Source organism: Typopeltis vanoorti, chromosome 20 (genome assembly GCF_054136105.1).
Source record: "Typopeltis vanoorti isolate ZY-2024b chromosome 20, IOZ_Tvanoo_1.0, whole genome shotgun sequence".
Lineage (NCBI taxonomy): Eukaryota > Metazoa > Arthropoda > Arachnida > Uropygi > Thelyphonidae > Typopeltis > Typopeltis vanoorti.
In genome coordinates, this window is record NC_143568.1 from 61,635,621 (window position 1) to 61,660,162 (window position 24,542).

Consider the following 24,542-nt stretch of genomic DNA (forward strand, 5'->3'; position numbering starts at 1 on the left):
TATAGAGACTGTTGACTTCACATCAGTTGACACGGTATCCTTTGAACTTTGTATCATGATCCTCAGTATCACTTCCTTTTGAACATGTATGTTACTATGCATTATGGGAAGGGTTACTACCCACACCTGTTTTGACCTTAATCATGCTTTCATCAGTTCAAGGTAAATACTTTTTAGCAACTCCCTAGCCTTCGTCTTTTTAGTCTTTAGCCTCTTCCCATCTTTAGCTACTGTCTCCACCATCTCATGTCAAATCTTTGTTGACCATCCCTCTATCTCATTCTTTTGATGACTTTTCCTTTTCTTGGTATCCATTCAGAGCTTAATTTTGTTCACCTTTCATCTATTAATCTGCTAATGTGGCTAGTCTATCTCCGTTTACATGCTTTACAGTACTTCACGGTATCCTTTACTCCAGTCATTTTTCTCTAATTTTGTTATTTTTAATTCTATCCCTTTTTTTGCTATGTTGAACATTCTTTTCTCTAAAGCTCTTTATGCCACATGCAACTATCTTTCTGCTTTATAGTCATTGCCTGCATCTCACTTCCATAGTTAAACACAGGAATAATAATGCACATATTAAATTACTTTATTTTTAAACATACAGAACAGACTTAAATAGAAGGAAACAAAACACTTTGTTCCTTTGTGTGTTTCTTGTATTAATTTTTTATCTTGTTTTTTCCCTAAAGCTAACTAAATTATTTTCCTGGTTAAATATATTATTCCACAACTTCAATAGGATTCAGTTTGATCAGAATTTGTCTTCAGTTTTGTTTTAGTTATGTTATTTTTTAAACCTTTTTTTCTTGATTTCTCTGTCAAAGTCATAAATTACCTTTATCATTTCCTGAGCTTCTTTATTTTTTGCTAACAGAATAGTGTCATCTGCAAAACAAATGATTTACAATATCTAACATCTGTCATTATTTTTACACCAAATGAATGAAATATAAGTTTCAAATGTTACTAAAAGTTGTGTATTATAAGGGATTGAGATTTCTTCCATTAATTCCATAGTTTTTCCATGCTGCATCCCTAAAGACTTCTAATATAGCAGAAAACAATTTGAGTGATATTGTGTCTCTTTGCCTCACCTCCTCTCTCTGCTGAATTCCTTTCCATGATGTTCTCCCTATATACTTGCTGTTGAGCTCTGATATATAGTTTTTAATAATCTGATATATGTTTGCTGAGATGTCACGTTGTTTTAAGGTGTGTATTATTTCTGATTGATATTTAAAAAAAATCACTTTTTCAAAATCTACAATTATTAATTATGCAAAAAGATACTCATTTGCTTTTCTATTGCTTGTTTATAGCAGGCGAATCTGTTGTAAAGAATCTTGCTGAAGTGTGGTTGTGCCTCATCCAAAAATCTTGTGATTCTATATTAAATATAATGGATATAAAAATGTTGTACAGTTGTGATAACAAACTGATTGGCCTATAATTGTTGATTATCTCTGCTACCTTTTTAACATAATAAGTCATTGATTTATGCCATTACAGTGAAATTTTTTCTATGAAATATCATTAAGCATATCCAGTATAATCTAATGACACTGTTAATCTAATGACCACTAAACTTCCTAGTTTAGTGTTCTGCAAAAGCGAGTGTCAAAAGTGCTGATCTAGTTAGGAGATTGAAATGGTGGATGTAACAGGGAATCACCTGAAAATATGTGTAACAGAGTAGCAGAGGATAGCATTCAGAGAGTGACATCGTTGATAGAGTGAAAGTGATAATCAGAAGCATACTAGCATGGAAGATGTGAAAAATGAATAGTTGGTCATAATGAGAGAGAGAGAGAGAGAGAGAGATAGTGCACTTACTCAGAGTTCTCCATAGAATGAAGCATGAAAAAATGTCTGGCAAGTGGTACAGCTGAGAACAGAAAGAAAGAAGGGGTGTGAGAAAAGAGAATAAAATGCTCAACTAAGCAAGAAATGAAAAGGAGAGGATCTTTTATGATGATTCCATGATAAGAAGTGAGCTAGGCAAGAGAGTGATGAAATCATTCTTCTCATGTGCAAAGATTAACAATGATAGTGAGACCTAGGGATGAAGAAGGACAAAGTGAAAGAGGTTATTGTTTTAGCAGGAATGAATGAATGATTTAAAAGAAGACATGAGATTGTATGAGATGATACATGAAACACTTATTGAAAGTAGTAAAAAAAGAGAAGACAGAGTTAAGATAGTGAGTTGAGATGGGCCATAATTGTGAATAAATCAATGCATAGGTTATGCAGGAGGAATGATGTGCATGTGTGGAATGAACAAAAGGACTTATACAAGATGAATGTTTTGAACTTTTTGAATAAAGTGAGATGGGAGATGCAAAGTCAGGGAAACTAGAACTATTAGGGAGAGAAGCTATTGATTGGGTCTACAGATACCAGTGAGGCAACTGAATGTGAGAGTGTATTTTTTTTTTATTATAAAAATGCCTAAAAGAGTACCATTGGTAACAAACTAGAATGGGATAGTTTGTATAAAGTATAACTGTGGATTCCTAAGGGGAAATTGCAGCATTTGTAACAAGGGAAGTAGTTTCTAGCATTGGTTAGTTCCTCGTGCAAAAGTTACTGGCATTATTGAGATGTGACTGGCAGAAGTGATATAGTTAGAAGAATAGAATGTAGAGGATATTTGGGGGTGTCAACTATGAGAACATAAATTGGAAGGAAATGGAATTTATGACGTTACTAAAGAATAATCACCTGAGGCAGCATGTGATGAAACGTATCAGGGATTTGAGAGTACTAAATCTGCATCAGAGGATTTTTCTTTAACCAAGATGACCACATTGCTGCCAATTGGTGAGATTAATTATGTGGTCTTGACCTGGGAGATTGTTAAATGTGGGGAATGTTCATTTGGAGAGGGGGGGGGGGGGATATATGTGAAATGACAGAGCCGATAAGTTGGTAAGTATTCCAGGGATTTCTTGGAACAGTGCCATGGCATGTCAAGTCAGGAGGATAAATCATGTGGGAATTAAATGGATGAACAGCATCATTAAGCAGAAGCTACCAAAACAGAAAAATTTGTGAAGGGAATTCAAGAAGAAAAGTGATCAACAGGTTCATGAGCAGCAGTACAAAGCACAGTCCAGAAATGTGACCAGATGGTAAGGAAGGAAAATCTGAGTATGAGAGGAAATTAGTTGTGCTGACCAAAGATCGAAGAGTTCTTTCAGGATGTAGCAGGGAAAAGGAAGAATAATTTTGGCAAATGTCAGTTGTAGAGAGGTAATAGTTAAATTACAAAGTGATCACTTTGCAAGGGTATATTATCTGGAGATATTGTAGTAACAAGAAACATAAGGCCTGATGTTGAAATAGAGATAGACACATTGGAGGTGCAAAGGATATTACAGAATCTTGATGTAAATCAAGAGAAACTAGAGCCATGGGATTAGTTGGTATATCAGCTCAAAGTATTATGAGAAAGTGCTAGGGAATTGGCAGTCCCTTTGATCACATTGTTTAATTCAACTCTCACTTCTGGGATAGCCCTTAAAGGACTGAAAGGGGAGAAAGTAGTTCCATTGCATAATCGAGGCTTCATGACTAAAGAAGCATCTCAGGAGTGGTGATCAAGGTATTTGAGAAGCTGGTTAGGGGGGAAAAATCCAGGAATAGGATACTATGGGGGGGTGGGCATGGTTTATGTGAAAGGTAAATCATGCCTGAGTTACTTTTTATAATACAATGACAGCTGAGTTGGATAAAAATAATGGATACATGATGATACTGCTGGACTTTATTAAGACTTTTGATAGGATACTGCTTAGGATTTTGATAAATAAATTGCAGCAAATAGGGATGAATTCATACGAAGTTGGTGATGTAGATAAGATAGTGATTGATGGAGAGATACCAGAGAGTAATTTAATCAGGAGTAGAGTCCAGTAGAAGACTTGTGATTAGTGGCATGCTGCAGGCTCTGTACTTGGGCCACTACTATATCATTTGTACATTAAAAGTATTGGAAATGATCTAGAGGAATATTCACTTCTTTGCTGATGATGCAAAATTAGGAAGAGCAGTATTCAATAAATATGATAAAATTTTGCAAGATTTAAATAAGACTGGCAATATGGGCAAAGGAGAACAGATGTGAGTTTAATGTGGCAAAGTATAAGGTTATGGCTTTTGTAGTGAAAAGACTACCATCTGTGTAACATACTGATGGACATGTACTTCAAGAAATTATAAAACCAGGGATTTGGGGAGTTGGTGGATAGGGAGTTGAAGTTTAGAGGGCATATTGCAAAAGTGGCTAAAACAGCTCATTGGATTACTTGGTTAATGACGAACACCCTGATGAACAGAGATAAGATTATTATACCCATTTAACACCAAACAATAAACCCATTTTGACTACTGTGCACAGATCTGATCATCTGAGTTTCTTGGGGATGAGGAGGGGGAGTAGAGAGAATCCATTGGCAAGAAACCAAGATGGTGGTGCGCATGGAATGCACCTTATGATGATAGATTAAAGATTTGTGGGTACAAAATTGGTTTGCAGGCAGAAAAAAAGGGTGATATGATTGAGACATGCAAATTACTGAGATGTTTCTATGGTATAAAGAGAAAATTTTTTAGACCAGGTCTTGTGACAGAAGAACTCGAGGTCATCCTTGGAAATTGAGTAAGAGCACATTTAGCAAGAGAGTTGAGTACTAGATTTTTTTGCTTGGAAGGTGGTGAACAGGTTGCCAAAGCTGATTATTGGTACTGTGAAGGTGAATTAGTTCAAAGCAAAGTATGATAAATATTGCTCAAATATCGGACTCCATAGATTTGCCCGTGTAATAGTGATGTGCCATCTTCTTTAGGACTTTATTATTCTTTGCTAATGTGAGGACTTTTCATAATTCTTTTATCATGATTGGTGGTTCTGCATCTGCCTCATCTAGATTTAGTAGAGGATCTGTATCTGTTTCTCTGCTGTATGTGTGATTCTCTATAGAAAATCACTGCATATTTCTGTTATTTTTTCTCTATTATATTATATTATTTCTTGCTTATTTTTCAGTTTTTGAATCCATTTTGTTCTCATAAAACTTGCATTTGATTATTTTCATAGATTTTTTTTTTCTATCATGCTTTGAATTGTTAAAGTTTCTGATATTCTTGATTTCTTTTCTGCCTTCTGCATTTCTACAATTTCTGTATTGTCTGTGCTATTCCTATGACTCTCTAATTCTGCTCCTCTTTTTTTTTATTAGATCAAGTGTCTCTAAAGTAAGTTTTTCTCTAAGCGATCCATTTTCTGATAATGATTTTTTTTTCTCTTAAATTTTTAGTAACTTCTGTTGTTGTTTCTATTGTATAATTGTTGAAGTTATTTTGTCCATTCTGTCAGGTAAATTAAGTCTAATTCATTCTTTTTTCAACTTTCCTTCTATTATTTCTTCAAATATTTCTTTATGGTTTACTTCTTTCTCTTCTGTTGCTCCTATATGTGAGCCACCTATTCATGGTGGAGGAGACTTCCCAGTGATGATTTTCATTTCATTTATCTTCATTATCCTCTTTTCTCTGCTTTACTACCATATTCTTCACTCTGCTTCTTCTGTTACTATTCTATCTTCCAGAACACTATCACTGGAACCCAGTTCCTTGCAGCTGTGTTTGCTGTGCAGTGCGACTCATAGACATCTGGAATGGAGGATCCTGGTAGTGTCACACTACTTTACTTTGGCCTCTGATTCAGCAAGACAAGCAGACCTGGATGAATCAACCAAAATCGTTTGGCTAATGGGCTTGCCTGCAAAAGTCAATGGTGTTGCAGTAAGTCTTTTCCCCTCATAATCTGGTGACCAAGTATAAGGTTTGCTGTGCTGCCAGTATGTCATGATGAACATTAGCCTGACATTCCACCCCCAAGCAGTCATTACTTACCAAACTCAAAGGGAGTTTTCAGCAACATGTATTCAACAACATACGTTGCTGAATACATGTTGCTGAAACAAACTCCCTTTGAGTATGAGTAATTTTTCATCAAGTTTGTCTGGATCCTTAACAAGCTCCAACCATATCCAGAAACCATTGCAACATCAACTTATGTTGGTGTTACAACGTTTAATGAAATGTTAATGAAAATAAAATCAAGAAACAGAAAACAGAATCAGCAATAAACATACATACCCGCTTTTTTTTTTAATATTACACTCAAACGAAGAACGTCAGGAAGGGAGTGGGGATGCTTAAGGGTCAAAGCTGTATAACTGAGAGAAGACCTCCATGTAGCCATTAAAAGAATGCGGAGAACCGACCAGGGCTTCTGACCTAATGTCCAATCCTCATCTTCTTGTGGTACACCCTGTTGGGTATCTACCTGGATACTGAACAAAGTATCCAGGTAGATACCCAAGGATGGGCTGGCAATTTGGGATTTAGCCGACCAAACTGTATTCTTATTGGTTAAACCAAAATAAAAAATGATGGTACAACATGACAAAATTTCATGCCAGCTGGGACGTCACCCAGTTAAACAAGGTCCCAGTTGTTTTCACCAGGGAACCAGGACGAACAGCGAAAAGTCAGCTACTGGAACAAATCTGAAAACACACCCCAACTCAACATCACCTGAGTTAAAGATCGGTAATATCAACATAAGAAGGCTGAATGACAAAGAAATGGAGCTAGCTGAGGAATTAGATAAGTACCAGATTGACATAATAGGGATGAGTGAAACAAAAAAGACAAAAACTGATGAGATCGTTCTCGGCAATAAATACAAAATGTTATATTCAGGCAATAACAATCAAGGAAAAGAAGGAGCAGCCATAGTATTCAACACAAAATACACTTCTTGAATGGCAGGCAGTCTCAAGTAGAGTGATGTGGGCAAATATCAGAATGGGGAATTGGACAATGAGACTTATTTGTGCTCATGGTCCCACAGAAGGTTCTACTAAGGTACAAGTGGAGGAATTTTTTGAGGCTCTAGAGAAAGCAACTGACACAATGAAAAAGGAAAAGTTAGTCCTTGTTGGAGATCTAAATGGCAGAGTAGGAAATGATTGTCAGACATACAAAAATATTTTGGGAAAATTTGGAGAAAAGAGCAAAGTTAATAATAATGGCAAATAACAGTTGGATTTCTGCACAGGACATGGACTGGTTAATACTAACACCATGTTCCAACATAAAAATGTGGACAAATTCACATGGAGAGAAGAGGCAAGGAATAAGAAAAGTCTCATTGACTATGTTATTGTTGATAGTGATATTTTTTCCCTGGTGCAGGACACCAGAGTGTACAGAGGATTTGAAATTGGAAGTGATCACTATTTAGTCTTGAGCAGGATAAAACTGAATTTCATGTTGAAAAGAATAGCATGTAAGAAAGTTTTAAAGTGAATAAAAGTTGAGCAGCTCTCAGATGTGAACTGTAGACTAAAATACACAAAGCTTATTGAAGAAAAAAAACGAAAGAGTTTGAGAACAGCAACCAAACCTTGGAGATTCAGTGGCAAGAAAACCCTGATTGATTCAGCCTGAGAGGCATGTGGTGAGGTTGTCTGCAAGGATTGAAAAAAATCAGAACTCCATGGTGGATACAGGAAGTTAAAGAGGCAGTGAAGGAAAAGAAGAAAGCATATCAAAAGTTCCTGGCAAATAAGTCAGCTTGTGCTCTTAGAGAATACAGAGGCAAATGTAAGAAAGCTAAACAAAATTCATCGGAGGACTTCGGCAAGAACATAGAAAATAAATATCAAGAATGTGGCAAAATATTCTGGAGGTTGTTGAAGAAGCTTAGAAATGGAGGAAAGAGTGCTGTAAAAGCAGTTAGAGATGATAAAGGTGATATGAAAACTGGAGAAAAAGATATCCTTGAAGTATGGAGTAATTACTACGAAAAATTGCTAAATGAAAGAAGCAGTGATAGCACGGTGGTAAAAAACACTGACCAGGCATGCAGTCAGGAATACATATCTATACTTGAAGTAGAAAACAGCCATTAAAGGCTTGAAATGTGGAAAGGCAGCAGGAGTGGTAGATAATATTCGACCAGAAATGCTGAAGTATGGTGGTATAAAAGTCTTACAGTTACTGCACCGCATAGTTCAAAAGGCCTGGACAGAGGGACGAATTCCCGATGATTGGAATAGGGCTCTCATAGTACCCATATATAAAAAGGGAAATAAAACTAAATGTGAGAATTACAGAGGTATTTCTCTACTGAGTGTTCTTGGCAATACTTATGCAAGTATACTTGAGAAACGGTTGAGAAGAATTGTGGAAGAAAAGCTTGGTGAAGAACAAGCTGAATTCAAGCCAAATAGAGGCTGTCAGAATCAGATCTTCACTTTACGACAAAAAGTTGAGAAAGCATGGGAATATAACAAAGATCTGTATTTAAGTTTTGTCAATCTAGAAAAGGCATATGACAAGGTGCCAAGAGAGAAGCTATTCAATACGATATATGGTGTCAATAGGGCATTATATCAAGCAATACTTAGTCTTTATTTGAGTTGAAGTCAGCAGTTAGAATTGAAGGAAGTACAGAAAGATGGTTTAATGTTAAATCTGGTGTGAGACAAGGATGTACATTATCCCCTCTGTTATTCATTATCTATATGGATCACATTATAAAGGAAAGTGGTGTTAAACATAATATCATAATTGGAGATGTTAATGTCAGCTCTTTGCTTTATGCTGACGATGTTATACGTCTAAATAAATCCACTACAAGTTTGCAAGATTCCCTGACTAAATTGAATAACTGTTGTAATAGATATGTTATGAATGTCAGCAATAAAAAGACAAAGACAATGAAAATAGGCAGAATCGTTGAAAATGTCAACTGTGTTGTGAATGGAGACCCTGTGGAACAAGTAAAACATTTCAGCTACTTAGGCACGATTTTTAGTAAAGATGCTAAATTAAAAATGGAAATAGACAACAGAATCAACAAAGCTGGTATGGTAGGAAGTCAATTTAAGAAATTCATATGGAATAAGAGAGAAATTAGTCTAAACACTAAATTAGCTGTATACAAGACAGTGTTCAAACCAGTTTTAACTTTTGGATCTGAGAGCTGGGTCACTTGACCAAAGACTAGATACTGAGATATGAGAGTCCTGAGAAAGAATATAGGCGTGAACAGATGGCATCAATGGCAATATCATATTAAAAATGAGGATATTAGGAAGGAACTTGACATTGTCAACATCCAGGAATGTGTTAGCAGAGCTAATCTCAGGTGGTATGGTCACTTAAACAGAATGGGTGAAGAAAGATTAACAAAATAAGTGTTCTCTGCCAGGTTGGCAGGAAAACGACCCAGAGGAAGACCAAGATATAGGTCGATTGATATGGTACAAAGTGCCTTAGACGATAGAAATATAAGATCTGATAATGTTGGAGTCTTGACAGGTAACAGACTGATTTGGAGGAAAATTGTAGATAGGAAGTTAGTAATGATGTAAATTTTTCATGTAGTACTATCTTATATTGTACACCCCTTGAGGGTACATGTCAGGATTTTGATGATGATGAAGAACATCCACTGAGGAAAGCACTCTTCTTCATCCAGAAGGATTTGGAAGGGTTGGAGATCTCCACAATCAGTAAAGAAACGTCATTCCGGAACATTCTTAAAAAAATAACAACACAATCTGAGTAACTCCTTTGTGCAGCATCCATCAAGGGAAAGAGAATATCAATTAGTTGTGTCCCACAAAACTTTGTTCTTGAGGAGTAATATCTGAGTGGACCTCCTTGATGTTCCAGATGAAGAGATTGGCTCTGAATTTAAAGACCAGTGAGACAAAGATAACGAGAATTCTCTTTTGTAGGGATGTTCTCCTAGTTCTCAAAGAATATCATCCTTACTTCCAACACACCTAAACCAATATCTGTAAAAGCATATCTCAGCTTCCCAGTTAGGCTCTTCCCTGAACTCTTTGTGCTGCTTTAAATATTGGAAGTATGGTCAACCTCAAACTGCCTGTTGTGATTTGGCTATTTGTGTCCAATTTAGGTGCAACAGAATTTAAAAACCAAACACCAAAATTCTCTAATGGTGAGAGAGATCACCTAATGTACTCCTGAGTGCCTTTAATCCTTCTGCAAAGGTGAAAAGATGAAAAAAATATAAACTGAGCAGAGCATTCCTCATCAGGAGACAAAGGGGAAGTGTACTACAAAAGTAGCAACATCTTTTTGGTAATACTCTTATGTAGACAGGACAGCATCCCTGAATAATATGATTTGCTTGCTGTCTCTTTAGAGCATATCAAAGAGAAAAATCAGTTTGGGTTTACTCCCAAAGATATTCCAGAAACAGTTCCCCTAAATGAAAATCCACTAATTAAAAAAATAACAGGACATGCACCAGAGAATGAGTACATGCCTCCTTAATGGATAAGATGGATATCTCTGCTTTCATGCAAGAAAATAAAACAGTTGATATACCTAGTGCCCTAAAAGGAACATGATTTGACATCTTAAATATTTTTCCTAATGAAGAAGAAAAAAATGATGAACATTAGCCATCCACAATTCTCCAAAAAAAAAAAAAAAAATCCAAGGAAGGCTTCACATCATTGGAAGCCAAATAACACCACCATCAATAAATAATTAAAACACTCCTACAGTGCAGTTTGCTGTGGACTCCGTCAAGGCTCTCTTGCAGAAGAGAGCCATAAACCAATATACTTTTGCCTGCAGGAAACATACCTGAAGCCCTAATGTTGGATAGTCATTTGCCAATGACTATCCCGACATAACATAATGACAGTATAAAGGACACATAAAGATGTCTTAGGAAGGAATGTTATTTTTAACACATTCATGCCAGCAGCATTCCACATCTATTGCACTGACCATGGGAACTCACTTTACAGTATGTAGGTAAACAATTTATGTAAAAATATTCTGCACTGGATCAGGCACATTTTCACAAAGATTATACTGCATGTTAGTTGCAACTTTTTCATTAGAACATATTTGTAAAATTAGCGTTTGTGAACAGTCTTAATGATATTGAAAATCTCAAATGCAGTTCAAACTAATTTCAAGTTTTATATATATACAGGTGTCCAAAAAAAAGAACTCTGGGGTTTCTAACACAAGTATTTTCTATTTGGTGTTTTGAGCATATTCGTCAAGCGACAATATTCAAATTGTAGTTCAAATGTTTTCCACCTGATATCAGTGCTGACAAACCAGATGGATGTGCAGACATGCCGTGCTGCAGTAATGGCATTGTCACAAGAGAAAGCACAGTCAGTTACAAATATCCAAAGGAATTTCAGGCGTGGGTATGGTAGGAATGCTCCGAATGACAAAAAACATCCGTAAGTGACATCAACAGTTCTTGGAAACAGGAAGTGTTGTAAAAGGACATTCAACAGGTAGACCTACAACACGTGCAGAAAACGTGGAACGAATTTGACTCTTTCCAGCATAGCGCAAAACATTCAGTTTGTAGTGTGATTCATCAGTTAAACATTCCTAAAAGCTGAGTGCATGATGTTGTTCACAAGAGATTGAAGCTTCCTATTTATAAACTGCAGCTTGTTCATCACATCCAGCCTACTGATTAGGCAACAGAGTTCAGTTGTGACCACTATGTTAGACCTCATTGCTGAACATGAGAACTACCTCCAGAGCATTTTATTTTCTGATGAGGCAACATTTCATGTGAATGTAGTTGTGAATCATCATTATTGTTGAGTGTGGAGGTCAGAAAATCCACTAAAACTGGTGGAGTTTGTCCGTAATGTCTGAAAGTCGATGTCTGGTGCGACAACATGCATGATCCCGTTGTTGAACCATTTTTTTTTTTTTTTTTTTTTTTCATGAAAAGATGATCACAAGTGTTGCATACCTGGATATACTAAAGAACATAATGTGGCAGGACCCCATTCTGTTTCTCCAGATTGAGAATGTGAAAGGCCTCATTTACCAACAGGATGGGGCCCTTCCACATTATGCAGCAATTGTGCAGACTGTGTGTGCTCAACAGCCAATTCCCAGGAAAATGGATAGGCAGTGGAGGTCTCATTGCTTGGCCGCAGCGCGGTCCCAATTAGATTCCAATGGATTTCTTCTTTTGGAGCTATGTAAAAGACATTGTTTATCAAGAAAAAATCCAGTCCCTTGCCCACTTGTGCCATAGAATAACAGCAACTACAGAAACTTCCTATGTATATGCTTATCCAAAAGTATGGTCTGAGGTGGAAGTGAGGTGTAGGGTAGGGTTGTAAATGGTGCACACATTGAGTTATACTAATAGCTAATCAAACTTGTAACATTGTACTTTGATAATATATGCTACATACATTTCTGCTTCAAAATGTCATAAAATAAATTTCATTGAAAACCTTGGAGTTCTTTATCGGACACCCTGTGTGCGTGCGTGCGTGCATATATGCATGCTCCTGCTTTAGAAAATTTTCTTTACATAAATCGTTTGCTTTCTGCACCCAGTGACTATTATAAACAGGTGTTACTATGTGTTTTTGGCAACTGAAAATTTGAAAGCATTTGTTAATACAAATGTATTTAGTTAGATAGTGTGTTTGGCACTATAGTAAAATAGCTTTACTTGAGTGTATGTAGCATTGTGTGTGTGTAGGAGGGAAAGCGTTTTTTATTATGTAAAGTTATCTTGATCCATTTGTCTTTAATTACACTATCACTAAATGATACATAGACTGCAATTGTTTCTGTACTGTATTTAGTGATACAGTCAAACTACTTATTTTTTTTGCTTCTGCAGTAGAGTGTCTGTTGAAAATGTAATGTTTTGTAGATTTAATAGAGATGTGCACATTAAACATAGTATAATCTTTTAATTAACAGCTTCATTCAGAAAGAAGGCAGAAGAACTGGTAACAACATTTAAATTTTGAATACAAGAACAAATCTTAATCAGACAGACTGTATCCAATCTCTAAGTTTTGGGAAGTGATTGCCATTAATTGTTTGTAATTTTTTAAAATTAATTAATTATACATCTATATCCACTTCTCTGAACTCTGTTTCCTCCTACTTGCACAGCTACGACTGGGATATATGATATTATGTGCATACTGTATGACTTGTTCTTGTATTCAGAATTTAAATGTTATCAGTTCTTCTGCCTTCTTCCTAAATGAAGCTCCTGACATATTGAGTAAAATATATAGAAGTAATAAATTAAATTTAGTTTTCTCTTACCATGTGTGAAGCCGTGAATTAAAAGATTATACTAAGTAATGTGTTCATTCCAGTCTTCATTAGTAAAAATTCATCTATTACAGAATAAAAATGAATCCTATGCATTATAAGAACTGCATCCATTTATCTGCAACAAAATACTACAATATGTGAGGCATCTATTATTGATAAGACAGAAGAGCTGCCGACAAAAAAAAAAAAGTTATGTAATGAACGTAGGATTCACGAAAGTGGATAATTCTAATAATGATATGAAAGTATTTATGTGTATGTTACTATGTAAAAAGTCTATACTGACCATCTTTGATAAAAGAAAATTCTTAGAAAACAAGTGAAATATAAATAAAACATAGAAATGAATGTACACAACAAGTACAATAGATTGTATAAAATGATTTGCTGCTTCATCAACCTACACATTTCCTGCCACCCAGATCAATCACCTGATCAACATTATTAATTTATTGAATAATCCTCCCAAATAGTTATTTATATTTTGCAAACAAATCTCTTTCCCTCCCCTTTTTTTAATTATGCCCATCATAAATGCAAACATGCATGTCTAGGGTTATAGGATCACATTATTCACTCCATTCCAGCAACTTAAGTCACACATATCACAAATGTAAACTGTTAATAACTCATTTGCTAATAATGAGAGTGTTTCTATTCACACATATTCTCTGTCGCACTTGTATTTGCAACTGTCACATGATTCATTAATGTTCATTCACATATTTACTCCTTTTAGTAATTCGCATATATACTAACATAACAAATATGGCCTTAATTATTGTTTTCACCAATTTAGTTACATCTGAAGCAGATTTAGGGGGGGGGTAATCTTTCTTCCATCCTAATGTTTAATAGTACACATTATGACGGAGGAAATTTGACTAGTTATTGATAATGATCATGTGCTTGAATCATTCTGCTTAAGCACATGATCCTACTAAATAAAGTCCATTCTTTATAATTTGATGTCTAATTCTGCAAAACAGAGAGTTAATCTTTCGGATTTTGCAGTTTAATTTATCTTTTGGAAAGTTCCTTAAACATTTAAAAAAATATTTATTCTGGATTCATCAGTAAGCACATGAAACTTCAGTATATTTTACCTCTAAATGTAGATCATTAATTTCATTTTGCTTCATACTAACAACATTCATTGAGTATGACTTATTATCACTATGATGAAAGATTAGTATTCATTAATACAGAATCCATTCTTGTTTTTCTCACTTTTATGTTAATGATATTTTACTGTAAGTGAATGGTTACATTTTTTGTAAAATAATGTACTGTTGAATTTTTTTTATTTTATTATTATTTTTTTAAAATTTAATTTAATTTTTTTTTTTTTCTGTGTATAAGTTCTTTAAATATAAATGCCTTGTGATTACCAATAATTTGAAAGTGTACAAAATTTACTGTACCACATAGTAATGAACAGAAATCATAAATTACTCTTTTAATTTATTCAGGCTATTACTGCAGGGTTCTTTTATCATACTGCACGTCTATCCAAGAGTGGGCATTATAAAACTGTGAAACAGCAGCAAACAGTATTAATCCATCCAAATAGTTCTTTATTTGAAGATTTACCTCGATGGCTTATATATCATGAATTAGTTCTCACTACAAAAGAGTATATGAGACAAGTGAGAAATTTCTTGCTTTTTTTTCTGTTTATATTTTGTTTATATGTATTTAACTATATAATAAATATATAACATTTGCTAAGTAAAGAACACTCATAAAGGGGTATTAAGTAATGAGGAATGGTTCAAAGTAATGCCTTCTATTTTTTTCTTTCAGTTTAAGAATGATAATAAGTTTTACACATCATCACTGAGTAGACTACTTGAAATGGAACTCCCTTTGAATACAATACAAAGGGAATTCAGAATAGCAGCTGTTATAGATGCATATATGAAGCAGTGCATGGTGATTGAATTCCTTACTACAGAAGATATCAGTCTAATAGAAATTCATATCCATTGGAAAAATGCTTATGAAGATACTGTTGCTGTAAGCACAGGTGGACTTTTGGTCAGACACTTCGATAAGAGTTGTGATACCAAGATCGAGACAAAGTTGTGCCCAGCCAACAACTGTAATGACAACAAGAGTTGCATTGATGTGCTGATCAAGGAGGATCATCACATCACAACTTGGGGATTGTGCTGGGCAAGTTATTAATCATGATATTGACCATAACTATTAACCTTGGCTATGCTAGTTTGTGTGTGGTTAGTCTTAAAAGAGCTGAGCAATGAACAAAAAGAAGCTGAGAAAATCATCTCTACAGAACTTTTCCAATGTTACAAAAATGGGGGGACGGGCTTTCCTATCATGCTTAGTAACAGGTGTTGAAAAAGATTCACTATGACAGCCCTGAAACAAAGAAACAGTCAATAGAATAACATCTCTCAATTCATTATGCAAGAAAAAATTCAAGGCAGACTTCTGTTGGCAAAGTCATGGCACCCATATTGTGGAGTAAAGATGGGGTCTTGCTTATGGAGTTTTTTGGAGATAGGCACCATGAGCAATTTAGAAAGATACATGAAGAAATTGCAGAAATTTAAAAACTATATCCATAGAGTTCATCCCACTAAAATATATGCATGAGGTTGTTCCCCATGATAATGCTTGCCCTCACCACTTTGCACAAGGGATGCAACTGCAATATTTGAAGCCATGTAAATGCTGTTGTTAAATAAATTATATTTTGTAAAAGAAAAAAGAAAATGAGGCATTATTTTCTACTGCTCTTCAATAAGTGGTGTGACACCTGCATTTTATCATAACCATTAACTAGGATTTCCCATGCATTTCCTTTTTTAATAGCATTACACAACTTTTAAATTGAAGTTTTCCAGAGATTACCATGAAAGCAAGATATATATATATATACAGGTAGTCCTCGACTTACGACAGGGTTCCGTTTCAAAAGTCTCCGTAGTAAGTCGATTCTGTCGTAAGTCAAGGACTTTTTTTATTCTTGATTTGTTTGATTTCTGTTATAATATTTTCATAAATTAGGTTTCTATATAACTAAAATGGTTAAAAATGTATAAACTTACATAAACATTTAGAAATTATTGATTAGCACATATACATATAAATACAAAATTAAGAAAGAAAAATTTAAGAAAAAATTACATAAACACATATCAAAAATGATGCACTTATTTTAATTTGAAATTCCTTTAAATATTAGTTAACATAAACAAAAAACTTATTAACTGTATCTTTAATTAAATAAGTGAGTAACTGTCACTCTTTTGGATGATATGGTTATTTCTTGCAATCAGGGAGTAGCTTTTTTAATCAGAAAATTGGTTAATGTTTCTGTTTTTTTTTTTGTTTTTTTTAATTCATATATTTTGCGATAACATCTGACCTCTTCTCGAATTTGCTTTTCGACTTTGGCGAAGTGATCAGTGTCTTGATCCATATTTTCGAGTAGCTGAAGTCCTTGATTTAGTTTAGAGAATACTTCAGCTAATCCTTTTACAGTAAATTTTTTTTAACGATTTCTCTTCATCTTCCTCATTATTCCTTTCTTCTTCTATAACATTTTGGAAATTAATCAAGTGTTGATCAGTCAGTTCACCTTCTTCGTGATCTGCTACTTCTATATCAGTAATATTGATTTCTAGATCCTGTTTTCTTGCAATTTTAATGATTTCTTCACCAATTTTAGCAGTTTCAAAATCGGAACTAGCAGCTTCTCCCATTATTTGTATGTTATGTAAGTTAAATCGGCTTTTGAATCGATAAAACCATTACCAACCTTTACTAGCGTTAAATGTATACTCGCCGTATTTATCTTCTTGTTGTTTCCTTAAATTGTCAAATAGGGCGTGTGCTTTTTTTGAATCGTAAACAAACTGAGAGGAATATTCTTGTTGATTTGTTCATCTTCCCTTTTTTTTCGTTAAAATTGTACATTTCATATTAACTACCCCTTTAGATGCCTCCATTATTCTTGATTTATCTTTTATAAATTGTTGAAGCAGTTGAATGTAATAGATTTTCTTCTCGTGCTGTTTCACCAGTTTTCTTTCTTTGTCATGTGCTTTGATGACCTTCATTTTAACATCTAAACTTAAAGCTTTCCTCTCCTTCTTTTTTATGTTGGAATTTTCATCAGTAGTATTACTTCTCTTACGGACATGATAGGTTTAATACGAGATACAAAATTTGCAACAAGAGAAATGAACACTTCGACTGCTGATTAGCAACTAACATGCCAAAGGCTGTGATAGAAGTGGGCGAATCATAGCAGCGGCTATTTGGTATTGGTGATAGGCTTGGCTGCCAGCATATGTATGTATATGCTGGCCGCAAAGTTAAATTAGAGAATTTTTAATAATAATTTTTGGCCATCGTAAGTGCGAATAGTCGTAAGTCGAGGGCTACCTGTATATATATGTATTGCAATATTTACACATTCTTTCTTTCTTATCAGATGTATCTATTTTATCTACCTCTAGTAAGATGTATCTGACAAAATACCTAGTCTTTAAATAACTGTCAGTAGCACTAAATACACATACACAAACTTGATATGGTAAACACAAGAGGAAAAAAAAAAGGAATTAAGTCCCTCTTATGTCAGCAGCTTCTAGAAACAATAATCATTCACTAAAATACTTTTGTCAATGTTCCTTTTCTGTTGTTATATAGTCTCGTGTGTTGACTTCAGTTAGGTTTAAATTTTCACCTTAGAAGGTGAAAACCTAAACCCGAATTGATAAATCGAGGAATACTGGACCCAGTCAGAATATCATTTAACCACTTTGTGGATATTTATTTCCTCTATTTACATTATGCTACTTGTTTTACACTGCCCTCTTAGATCTACAAGACCTCTTTACTCTGACATGTCTCTGGTAGTAGTGGTCTGACATTCTCTTCACCCCCCCCCCTCTTCATTGTGCTCTATCTTTTTTTTATCTAACAATACCTGATATCTGCCCTCGGGGGGGGGGGGGGGGGGGGGTAAAGAATATTACAATAGCACAACATGAAAAGATTACATCATTATTAATTTCCTATCAACAATTTTTCTCCAGACAGATATCTATCAGATCTTATATTTCAATATAAGGAGTGGTTCAGTGTATCAATCCACCTCAGTGTTGATCTTCCTCTGGGTCTTTTTCCTGTCATCCTGGTAGGATGGCAGAAAAAAGACATCTTGCTTTTGCTAACTCTTCCCTCTGTACTTATAGAGGGCTCTGTGATAGTATTACGTTATACTAAATTTTGTTTTTAGTGGAACTCTGGCATATTGGGGGGGGGGGGGGGGTTAGCTCTTATGACTGGATTCTAACATCCTCTAAAGGCAAGTATTTATATCTGTACATCTGTGGGCTCATGAGAGCTGGTTAGGTTTGCCTGTTTTGGTGGATTAAAAAACACACTTCCAGAAGGGAAAAAGTCCTATATCTATCTCTCTATGCCGCTACCTAATTCCATTTAATTGAAAACACCTGATAAAAGTTCTTCACGTCCAAACGAGATTCATATCCAGGGTGTAAGAATTTCAATATAGGACTCATCTATACCAAATGAGCTACAGAGGCTCTAACATAGCAGTATAACAGTTAGATAATTTTGGAAACCCTGCTGTAGACCAAACTTGGAACAACTGTTGGTTGGAAAGCTGATCTAACCACTTGACTAACTAAGCTCACATGAGCACTAATAACTGATGTAGAAAGCTTCAGTGTATTTCATTTCTCGAAATGAAAAAGATCAGTTCAACAATGCATTGTAAATTTATTTATGCTGGAATAACTGTATTATAAAACTTGTGAATTGAATACAAGATTGATATCTGCATTTTTGAAACTTGTGGAATGTCTCCATCTTTGCCAAGAATTCTGCAGACTACCAAAATAAAGTATGGAAATTTTATCATCATCAGTTTTTAATATGTCCCCTCAAGAGATATACTCGATACCACATATGGTATCCATAATTAAGTCTCTATTATTAGCTTCCTATTGACAGTTTTCTTTTAGATTAATCAGCTATTTGTTAGAGCTGACATTTTAGTCCTGTGAAGTATTTATCACATCAATCCATCTAGGATTTTGGTTTTCCTATGGGGTTCTTTTCCCCCTCCTCCCACTTGCTATCCTTGCATCAAATCCCTGTTTTGCTAACCTTTGCTCTCTAATATCTTAATTTTTAATTACTTAAATTAAGGGATATTAAATCCCACATAGTTTTAAAACTGAATAAGAAACTCAAAGATTGGAATCAGAGAGTTTCTTGCCGAATATAGTAAACTATAAAGTATCGGCAACACTATCGGCTAATAAGAATAAGAAGAAGAAAAGGCATTGTGGAGACAACACAAATAAATAAGGTAATAATTAGTTGCATGAAAAGTATAAGAAGCAGACTAGGAAGGTGACTTTGTTAAGAGTAGCAAAAATGCGATATGAAAATAAATTATCAAGTTGGGCTAAGAAAAACCCTAAATGTAGTTGAAGTATTAAGTGAGAAAATTCATCAGGGTATTTCTTTCTCATCAGTGTGACATCATGAGAACATCAAGTGTGGAGGAAAGGAGAGATGATGGACTGCTGGTGAGACAAGTAGTCCATCATCTAGAGGAACGTATATGTCTATGAAGAATTAACTAAGCAACAGGAGCACTTGATAATGTACCACCATATCTCCTAAGGGAGTTAATGGAAAGAGGACAAAATTGTTCCACTTTACAAATGTGGTCATGAAGGCTGAAGCTACAAATTCTGAACAAATTTGTGTATTGGAGATGTGGTTAAGGTGTTGTAGAAATTGGTGAGAACTAGAATACAGAAGTGGATTGGTAACAGCTGTATTCCTTGTGATGGTTAACATGGATTTTTTAAAGGGAGGTTGTACACAAGAGTGATGCATACATAGTTGTAAACATCTCCATTAAATTTTCAAAGGCTTCTGATAGATTGTCATAAGACAAGTTGGTAACTGAAACTGGAACAGATGCATTAGATACTGGATTACTGAGTTGGACAGGTGATTGGCTGTTGGATTTTCCAGCCTGGTTGGCCGAGTTAGCGTATCCGCTCTCCAGCCAATACCAAATACAATATCGTGCTGTTATAATTTAGTGTTTTGGGCTGATTTCTCTCTTATTCTGTTATCAGTTCATGAGCTGGCTCTTTGCAATACTAGTTTTGCTTGTTGTATTATTTCTTTCCATGTTTAATTGGAATATCTCGTAAAAATTACATTATGAAAGTTGTGCTATTCCGGATCGGTCTTCTCGTAGATGTCTCGATGTGAATTTTATCATTCATATAAAAAGTGTGTTTCATTATGATAAATAGTCGTTTCTTCTGATCAGGAGATAAGTATATAAGTGCTGTACATTTTCAAAAAAGTAGAAATACAGAGCTTATAAATTTTTAATCGAAAATCTTGAGAATGTTCCCATTCTATGAATTAGTTACAAAGTCATCAAGAAACTGGAAAAAAGTAGTTTAAATGTTTGAGAGGTGTAAAAAAGGATAATTATACGAATTATAAGTTTTTTTCTTAATTAACAGAGTTCTTACATATTTGAAGTATTTTTTGTATTTAAAAAAGTGATTTAATTTTACTCCAAAGACAAGCTTTAAATCATATTTTTAATAAATATAAACAAAATATAAGAAAAGATGTCTCATACTACAGTGTGTTCAATGAGATATCAGTTACATCATCATCATCATCATCATCATCAAATTCCTGATCCTCCAGTGGGACGGAGGATCAGTACAGAATATTACTACATGAATAGTACTACGTGAAAAAATAAGTTCATTACTAACCTCCTCCTATCAACAGTTGTTCTCCAAATTAATCTGTTACCTGTTAAGACTCCAATATTATCAGATCTTCCATTTCTGTCTTCTATATGGGTTGTTTTCTATATAAATTATTAATTTATTATTTTCCAATAATTAGATTATTTATACAATCTATATAATTTACAAAAGTATATGTTTCTATGTTACCAAAACAATCTTTTATATAAAAATTAATATCTGTCTCTGATATGTAAATAAGTACTGTTGGACCTACCCTACCATTAATTTTGCATTGCCTCCCTATTTGACTATGTACAGATTGCATTTGGATGAAAAGATGAAAGCTAAATGACTCTGAGGATTTTTTGTATGCAGAGAATCAGCTCTGCATCTGACCCAATGTTCACTTTCCTTCTGTGTGCTGAATGGATAAGGACAGTACTGAAAATATGGGATAATGTCAACCCAAATTGTATTCTGTATGAGATTAAAATACACGAATATTATAATTGTGAAATAATCATATATCATAATTCTTGGAGTGTTGACTGGTTATACAGTATTCCTGGTGTTTTCATCAGGAAACTAATTTGAATGTAAAAATTCAGATAGTTAAGCATGTCCAAAGTCAGTAGAATTGAAGAAGCATCATGATACTGTGAAAAGCATTGATGGAAAATAGGATGGTTGCATTGTTTGAAATTATGGCTAAGGCAACTGAGACTATGCTAACTGTGTGTGTGTGTGTGTGTGTGTGTGTGTGTGTGTGTGTGTGTGTGTGTGTGTGTGTGTGTGTGTGTGTTATTTTGGCTAGTTTTTCCTCCTTTTCTGGGTTAAAAAAACTAAGAAACAACTACTACAGACAATCAAGAAAATTGAAGATAAAGCAAATGAAGATTGCTTATATTTAATTCTATTAAGTCTGAGTAATTTTATGAAGAAAAATCCCTCCAACCTACTTAGAAAGCTAAGCACTGCCTAAAACTAGCTAAACAGAAGTCATGGGAAGACTTTGGTAAGAACATAATAGAAAATAAATGTCAGGAAGATGGTTTAAAAAAAAAAGGCTATTGAATAAGTTCAGAAATGGAGGAAAGAGTACTACAAAAGAAATCAATGACAATGAAAACTGAAAATCAGCAATTAAAAAGACAAAGAATGAAAATAGACTGAAACACTGAAAAACTCATCTGCATCCTGAATATAGAACCTATAGAACAGGTAAAACATTTCAACTATCTAGGCATAATTTTTAGTAAAGATGGCAGCTTAAATATGGAAATAGACAACAGAATTAGCAAATCTGGTATGGTAGGAAGTCAGCTGAATAAATCTTTATGGAATAAGAGAGAAATTTGTCAAAACACTAAACTAGCTATATGTACAAGTGAGTGTTCAACCCATTTTTAATTTGTAGATCTGAGAACTGAGTTAGAAATAAAACACTTGATCCAACTTGAGACCACGGATATGAACTGTTCTGAGAAGGATTAGAAGAGTGCACAGATAGCATCAATGGCAGTATCATTTTTAATGATACTGCCATCAATGGTATGTTTGTAGAGCTAATCTCTGGTGATAGGGTCATTTAAACTGGATGGAAGAGGAAAGATTAGCAAAACAAGATGTTTCTGCCAGAATGATGGGAAAACAACCATGATGATTGAGATGTGTATATATATATATATATATATACATCTCACACACAGGAAGTCACAGACCTATAGTACAAGTGCCATGTGTGCAAATTGCTATGAAGAAACAACCTGCAGAGGTATTTCTTGAGCAGCTGAAAGTTTTGGTCTTTGGGATAAAATGTGAAAAAATATCTTCTAAAAAACAGAGGTAGAGGGAATGAAAGAGAAAGAAAAGAAGTTGTTTTGATAAGCTTGAACTATGTATGGATGTTGATCCAACAACTGCTCATGATTTAGCATGCTTACTGCATAGTGAAGAAATTATGGTGGTCAGTTTACTGGAAATGGCATTCAGGTAAATACTTATAAACAAGACATAAGTCACAAACAGAATATCTGCAAGAGAAAGCAAATCACCACCCAAATCCAATAAGGTTGGACAACTTTGAGATTTATATAGTATTAGATCTTGTACAAATGAGAGGTAGAGTCTTGAACAGAAGTGGACACCAAGTGTTTTTGTAGGCTGATTTTTTTTTTTTTTTTAATATGTTGTATCCATCCATGAAAGGATTATTTACAAACCTATAGTACATTTTGCACCATGGGTGGGCTAAGGATTTTTTTTTCTATTTTTAGCAATTTTATATATATACAGTGGTATCTCGCTAATCCGAACCTCTTTAGGCCGAACCCTCCAGTAATCTGAACTGCGGTTTGAAAGAAAAAAAAGTTTTATTTATTACGTGTTATTATTTTGTGTACTGTTATTTTTATTTAATAATTATTATTTTAACTGTTATTATTTATTTTATTATTATTACAGTACAGTATTTTTTTCATACTGTAGATTGTACGGTTATAGTGTAGGCATTGTGTGTTCACGTTTGCTTTTTTATACTGTACACAAACGTAAATTTCACAAACAGATATTAAGGAATGGATTACAGGTAGAACCGAAAATGAATTTGAAATCAAATCAGATGCTGAAATGATAAATATGACCCTACAGAATGAATTAGAAGACGATGATGACGATAAAGAACTCGATGAAAAAAAAAAATAAAACATGAAGAGGAAGTTGAAAGTTTTAATATGTGTATAGAATGCGTTAAGCAGAATGATACGCCATTTCACAAAATTTTATTGCTAATGCAGCTCCGAGAAGAACCATTCGAAAAAAGTTTAGCTTCCAAGAAGCAAAAGAAAATCAGTGACTTTTTTTTTACAAAGAAATAAAAAAAAATTTTTGTGTTGTGCATAAGAAAGTGATTTTTTAAGCAAATTAAATTATGTAGTGAACTATACAATTTTATTAAATCAGAATCCTCAATACAGGTACATACAAATTAATCTTTTTGCTAAAATAAACTTGTGTACTGTATTATTTTTTAAGTTTTACTTACAATACAATAGCTTTTTTTTCTATCAGTTACTTCATTCATTTGCAGAATTAAATTGATGTACCATTAGAATCTAATTATTTTTGTATTAAATAGTAGTTATTGTTGCCTTTTGTGGGGAAATTTGCTGATCCGAACAAGCACGGTTTTTATTAGTTCGGATTAGAGAGATACCACCGCGCGCGTGTGTGTGTGTGTGTATTTATAAAATTGCTATTTTATAAATATATGAAATTGTACTTTTAAAATTATTTTTCATAGTAAACCTTGCTCCTAGAGACCAGGCATGGAACTTTTTTGAGCCACTTCATGCCTCTAATGAGCAGGGCAGCAGTCTCACACTGGATGATGAAATGATATTATTATTATCTAAGACCTCCAGGGAGTCAAGGACTCCTCGAGGGAGGCTGTAAATTACCCAACCCAGCTATCATACCTACCCTTGAATTCATTCACACTAGATGCACTCACTACCCGTA

At 34.3% G+C, this 24,542-nt stretch overlaps 1 protein-coding gene across 4 annotated transcripts in view; it reads left to right on the plus strand.

Moving 5' to 3' along the window:
- The window catches only part of l(2)37Cb (DEAH-box helicase 16 lethal (2) 37Cb), a 311,532-nt gene that overhangs the window by 278,206 nt on the left and 8,784 nt on the right, over positions 1-24,542 (plus strand). For 3 of the 4 annotated variants that reach the window (XM_090410204.1, XM_090410206.1, XM_090410205.1), the window contains one exon: positions 14,685-14,861. In XM_090410204.1, coding sequence (XP_090266330.1) covers positions 14,685-14,861 — 177 coding nt within the window. Of the gene's footprint in view, positions 1-14,684; positions 14,862-24,542 lie in introns of those variants that run through there. The other variant, XR_016550053.1, reaches the window with a different exon arrangement.